The following is a 6,036-nucleotide window of genomic DNA, read 5'->3' as shown; positions in this document are numbered from 1 at the left end:
GATTACGCGTTCTACTACTTCAGTGGATTGTTTACATCTTTGACCCAGGTGGACTAGAACTCAAGGGCGAGTTCGTTTTCAAACGGTGGAGAATGATGCAGATAATAGGCCAATAAGTGGCATATTTGCCTATTAGGATTTCTAGGCATTTATTTTTCATGTTATTTAGTTTTTAGGCGTTTGCTTTTCATGTTATTTAGAATTTGAAAGTTTAGTCTTTTAGGAATTCTTATTTTAGTAGGTTTCTATCTTTTAGGTTATTAATTGACTATTTATAGGCCTCTTTACAGCTTTATTGTAAACTTTTGATGATTATTGATATTGAATCAAGATTCTTCTCCCTCTAATTCTGGTTTTTTCTTCTCTCTTCTGATTTCTTCTCTTCTCTCCCTAAATTCGTCTATTCTTCTGGTTATTTTCGTCTCTTCTTCTCCTATTCTTCTAATTCTATCCCCTTTCGTCTATTTCTCTCCCATTTCCTCAATTTTTCTTCACGGTGCTGCATCAACCTTTCAAGCTTACTGACATTGATACAAAAATTATGAACTTTGTACCTTTCAACTCGTCTGCTTGTTCTTTATTCAACTTTCATTCCCTCACGCTTTCTTTTCGATCTCAAATAACTTTCACTCCCATGCATTGGACGGGTTGTCCCACTAATATATATTTATATATTGAATGAGAAGAGGAGAGAAAACCAGTACTTTTAATCCGAGGATTTCATGGAGTCATGTATATATGATGAAGTACAGTACTTATTCTCAGTTTGTGCCCTTCTGAAAAGTTCCCATAGTTAAAATCAATTGTATTATACAATAGCCCGTGAATATCATTAGTTTCAAAAATAGGAGGAAGCATTTTCTATGGTGCATACAACCTCCATGAACTCGCATACAGGAACATTCACACGTATTCGCATCTTGCAAGGTCGACTACAGTTATAACTAATACATATGATAGCCCAACGGTTCAGTGGTCTCAATGTCCGAGTTGCTTGAGTGAACTTTACTGTCTTCTTCTCAATGTCTGAGTTGGTAGATGCTTGACTAAGCTTTATTGACTCCATCTCGATGTCTGAGTCAGTAAATGCTTGACTGACATTTTTCTTCTTCTTCTCAATGTCTGAGTTGGTAGATGCTTGACTAACCATTTTCTTCTCCTTCTTCTTCCTCCACTCTATCTTCCTTAGCCTATGTCTAAATAGCAAAAAGGCAAAAGCCACAAAAACAAACCCCACACAGCCACCTCCAACTGATGTCAAAGCCACCAAAATCCATTTGTTTCCCCTCCCAGATGGTATGATCACCCACATGGCTGCTATGTAAGCCATTGACATGAAAAACACAGCCATCCACATGACCTTATGTGTCATTACCAAAAATTTCATCATCGATTTACGTCGGAAAGGTATGATACTTACTTGGACGATGACAATGCCAAGTGACAAAAACAATGCCATGTTGTTGCTGACTATGAACACCTTGAAAGGGGCATTTCTTCCCATAGTTGATTTTCCGGCCAATGCTCCATCTTGGTAGACACCACCCGGCGGGTTGATGCCGGCCGCAAAGGCGACGGTGGCAATGAGAACAGCGACTACTGTTATCGTATTTCGGGCATTTTGGAGCCCTTCGAATTGGACCTTGATCTGCTTTTTTCGGGTAATGTGTTGGGGATGCGAATTGTTGTTTAATGAATTAGAAACCTTCTTCGATGGCAATATTCGTTCATTCAAATTCTGTTGAGAGAACCCTTTGAAGGAGGTTTCCATGGTTCTTTGTATTTCATGCGATTTGGGTGGCAGATTAGTGCTTCTCTTACCACCGGCGTTCTCCAGCATGGAAGTAAGCTTGAATGCACCAGATTTGCTAGCACCACTCTCGACGATATCAAGACCTGTGGATCCACTTTCATTCAAGGAATTGACTTTAACATTGGTCTTGCTGACTAGGTACTCCACCATCTGTGCCAAAAAAAAAAAAACAGTTCTATTATGATGGCAACGTTTCCCAATTTTTTATGGGAATACAGAACTTTCAGATACTTGAATTTGGGTTAATCTGCAAAGAATAGTGAAAACAAGCAAAACAAGAGATATATTAATAGGAACCGGCTCTCTGAACAATCACTTCTAGCATTTGATGCTATCAGTAGACCTTTGTTCCCACATGCTACACGTGGTTGGGATTATAAATTTGGTGGGTGATCACAAGGTGACCCACACAGTCCTGGTTAGATGCCGGAGGGACATTACATCTATTTGAAACCAACATTTTCCCTACTCTTTATGAAACTTTAAACATTCCTTATGTAGAAAAGGGTTATAATCATCCTATTGTAGGGTATTGTGTTTCGTTACTCGCAACTTAAGTGGATTATTCCTAATTTGACTAGTGTTGAATCATCCTTTAGTTTTGACCTAGACCGTATAAGGCATGGAATACCTTATGGTAGCGGTGGTGGGAGAAGAGAGTTTGTATTTTGTTAAAAAAGAGAAAGAGGTTTCTTTCTCTTTTTCTCTCTAGTTGTAAGGAGATTTTCTCTTGTGACGAGAATTGTTGATTCTTGGTTGAGAGAGAAGCGAAAGCAGTATGGTTTGTGGATTGGGTTAATCCCAATGTATTTCTTTCTCAAAGTGAAAGATCATTTTTTGTCTTGTGAATGTAGTAATTGTTGTCGAACCACTTATATCTTGTGTTTGACTGTGTGTTTGTAACTTTATTATCTTTTTATTACTTTGCAGATGTTTGGATCGGTTTTTACCTGTCAGATTTTTCTTTACAAAGTGGCATCATGTTTGTTGGATCAAACTAATCAAAGAAGAATAACAAAAGGTAGAAAGCTTGTTTAGGAAATTCTCGTTGGAGGTAGAGGTCTGTGATGATGTATTTATCATCTAAATATTTCTTTGTGATTTCAAAACGTTGTGGAATCAATCTAAGGATGTTTAGATTTATTGGTGCGGGAAAAGAGAGAGATTGGAAAAGCTTTTCAAGTCAAAAATTCTGACCAACGGATTGTATCTGAAGTGGCATTTATATGAGCTAAAGATCTAGGAGGACAAGAATCTTCTAAAACACATAAATATATTCAATAGGTTTGTGGATCAACTTCACAATTTTGATGAAAGGATGAATGAAGATGACACTGCCTTACTGTTTCTTATGTTGTTTCCTAATTTGTACAACAATATGGTGAATAAGCTACTTTTAGGTAATGATACAGTGAAGTTGGAAGAAGTCGCGAAACACTATTGTAGTATAAAATTATGAGGCCTGATCAAAAGCATAGATTGATTGTTCATGTAAAAAATTAAAGAGGAAGGTCAAATCAAAGGGACTTAAAGGTTGGCGAAAAAAGATAAAAGTTCAAAAAAAAAAAAAAAAAATTGGAGAAAAAGCCATGTAGCGTTACAAGGGTTATAGTCACATCAAGTGGAATTGTCCAAAGCTAGCTAACAAGTCCGATGGCGGTACTGGAAATACACTGGTGGCGATGACAAATGAGTGGAGCAAAACTGTAGGAGATGTTCCCACTTTCTCAACAGGCAATCATACTTGTCATTATGATGAGTAGATTCTAGTTTCAAAATGGTATATTCATATTCCATGAGAGAATATTTTGATGCATTCCATGAGAGAAGGGCAATAGTTTTATCCACAGGTGACAGGTGCACTTGTGACACCACACGAATTGGGATAGTAAAGTTCAAGATGTTCGATAGAGTAGGTATAAAGTAAGTCCCAAATATGTAGAAGAGTTTAGTGTTTCCAAGCCAATTGGACTCGAAGGGCTGCATCCATTCTACACTAGGCAGTGCCATGAAAATCACATGCACTTGCATAATTCTAATTAATAGATCTAAGTGTGAAGGATTGGATCATCTAGTGGGGCAATAAATTTTGGTGTTCCTAGTACCTCGAAGGATAAATATTAGAAACGGAGTCGTGTGCAAATGTAGAGGGTCTCTTCCGTACTTGAGCCATAGGTAGGGGTGCAACTCGGGTCGGGTTGGGTCGGCCCGAGGAACCCTTTTTTCCAACCCGAACCGGTTCCGACCCACCCGACCCGAGGAGCCCTTTTTTCCAACCCGACGAGGTTCAACCCAACCCGACCGAAGGAACCCATTTTTCCAACCCGACCCGATTTCAATCCGACCCAACCAGAGTTTTTAAGCTAACAAAAAAAAATTCATAAAAAATGACGGGTTTCACTTGGGTCGGGTTGCCAAAACCCTCAACCCAAACCCGACCCGAACTCAACCCAAACCCCAATTCAACCCAACCCGACTTCACTTTTTCCAGGTTGAACCCGACCCAAGTTGTACCCCTAGCCATAGGTGGGTTTGTACGCAACATACGAGCGTGGGGTGATATTTCTTAATGGTGGAGATAACAGGTCAAGATCTTGCTCCTGAGTTGACTAGGTGAGTTGAATCAGAGAAGCTACACGTGTGCATTAGATATACTGATTGAGTCAGGTGGAGTTAGAACTAAGATGATTCAATTGTGTACAGCTAGTTCTTCAAAAGGGCAATGGTTGTTTGCAGAAATATATAGTAGACCGGTAGTGACGTGATGTAGGGCGCTGAATGGAAGCCAACTTTTGTCTCAAGAAGAGCATTGGAAACTCTGGAAGTGGTATCTGCTGCTCTTGTATGATATGTATGTCACTCGGTTGAAGAAAGCAGTATGAGCAAATATTATGACATAATCCGGTCTAGTAAACTTAACTGACTGGTTTGAGTAACTCACTGTCAGAGCTTAATTCCATTGCACTGTTGCAAAGGAAATACAAGTTCTCTTGGAGAATCTGTCAAGCAACTGGGCTGTTCTATTTAGTTTAGAACAAGTTGAAGTTGAAACGTGTTATTTACGGTTTACTTGTGGGTAATACTGAATTAAATTTCAGTTCCAAAAATAAGGCCATTAGAACAAGATTATGGGCAACACAGGTCACCTCCTATGAGATTGAAAGAAGAAACTGGGCAGATGTTCAAAAGGAGCCAACTGGAATAAGAAGTCTGTATCATAACCAATAGGAAATTGGAACAACTAGTGTTTTTGATTTACTAATTGTAATGACAAGTAGCAACTAATTTTTCTGAGCAGGTATTCAAACTCTAAGGCTTTTGGCCAGGACATTCAACAATCCTGTGATAAAAAAACATGGGATTCTCAAGTGAGCACATACACCACTAGTTTAAGCTAGTTCAGAATAACAGTTGAACTACATAATTTTCTCAGTCTAGGACTGGTAAGTGTTGGTGATATCTCTGATAGATAATTATGTGGGTAAAAAATTGTGAACTATGATCTGTGCATTAGAACCACTTGGAGAAAGCAATGACACAGCTGGACTATGATTTGTGTACACAGAAACGAGTGTCGTGTGTCGACACGGACACGGAGTGTCGGACACGGCAAACCCCCAAACTTTAGAAATGGGGACACGGTTAAAATAGAAAGTATGCGTAATCATGATTTGTTGAGATGGATTCGTGTGTCCAGTTTCAACATGGATACGAGTTGTCCAAATGAGGTGAACACAATATTCAATTAAAAAAAAGAATGCCACACTTGACATGATACAAAAACATGTCCACACACCCACATTTTGTCTAACACTTCCAGCAATACAAGTAAAAGTGTCCAAAGGAGTGTCGACACGTGTGGACACGCGTGTCGTGTAGGACACGTGAGTCGGCAATAAATTCGAAGTGTCGGCCAAATCATAGCAGCTGGATCTGTCAAAAACTCCTACATGGTTTTAAGTACACAGAGAACAACAATTCCTAAATCTCCTATCTTTGGATTAGGAAAGTGGCACATACTAGGGGGTGGCATTTGTTTATAGGTCTAGAACACTTTAATTCTACAACCTTAATAGGACTATCCAACTGATAAAAAAGAAAAGGAGCAGAGCACATGCTAGCTACTCCAGGAAGAGAAGTCAAATCTGGTCTCATTACAGATCGGATGAGAAAGGCAATTTGCAAATAAAGAAGGAAACTTAGGATTGAAGCTAATTCCAGGA

The 6,036-nt window shown here is 39.0% G+C and overlaps 1 protein-coding gene across 1 annotated transcript in view; it reads right to left on the bottom strand.

Moving 5' to 3' along the window:
• Positions 1-838: 838 nt before the first annotated feature.
• The window catches only part of LOC143866392 (uncharacterized), a 56,842-nt gene continuing 51,644 nt past the window's right edge, over positions 839-6,036 (bottom strand). The window contains exon 3 of the mRNA XM_077375960.1: positions 839-1,963. Within this exon, the coding sequence (XP_077232075.1) occupies positions 839-1,963 (1,125 nt within the window). The remainder of the gene's footprint in view (positions 1,964-6,036) is intronic.

The sequence above is a fragment of the Tasmannia lanceolata genome, unplaced genomic scaffold (assembly GCF_043159265.1).
Source record: "Tasmannia lanceolata isolate RefF3 unplaced genomic scaffold, GAP_Taslan_0.1 ptg000003l, whole genome shotgun sequence".
Taxonomy (NCBI): Eukaryota; Viridiplantae; Streptophyta; class Magnoliopsida; order Canellales; family Winteraceae; genus Tasmannia; species Tasmannia lanceolata.
The sequence above is the reverse complement of the archived record's forward strand: the minus strand, read 5'-3'. Positions and strand labels throughout refer to the sequence as shown.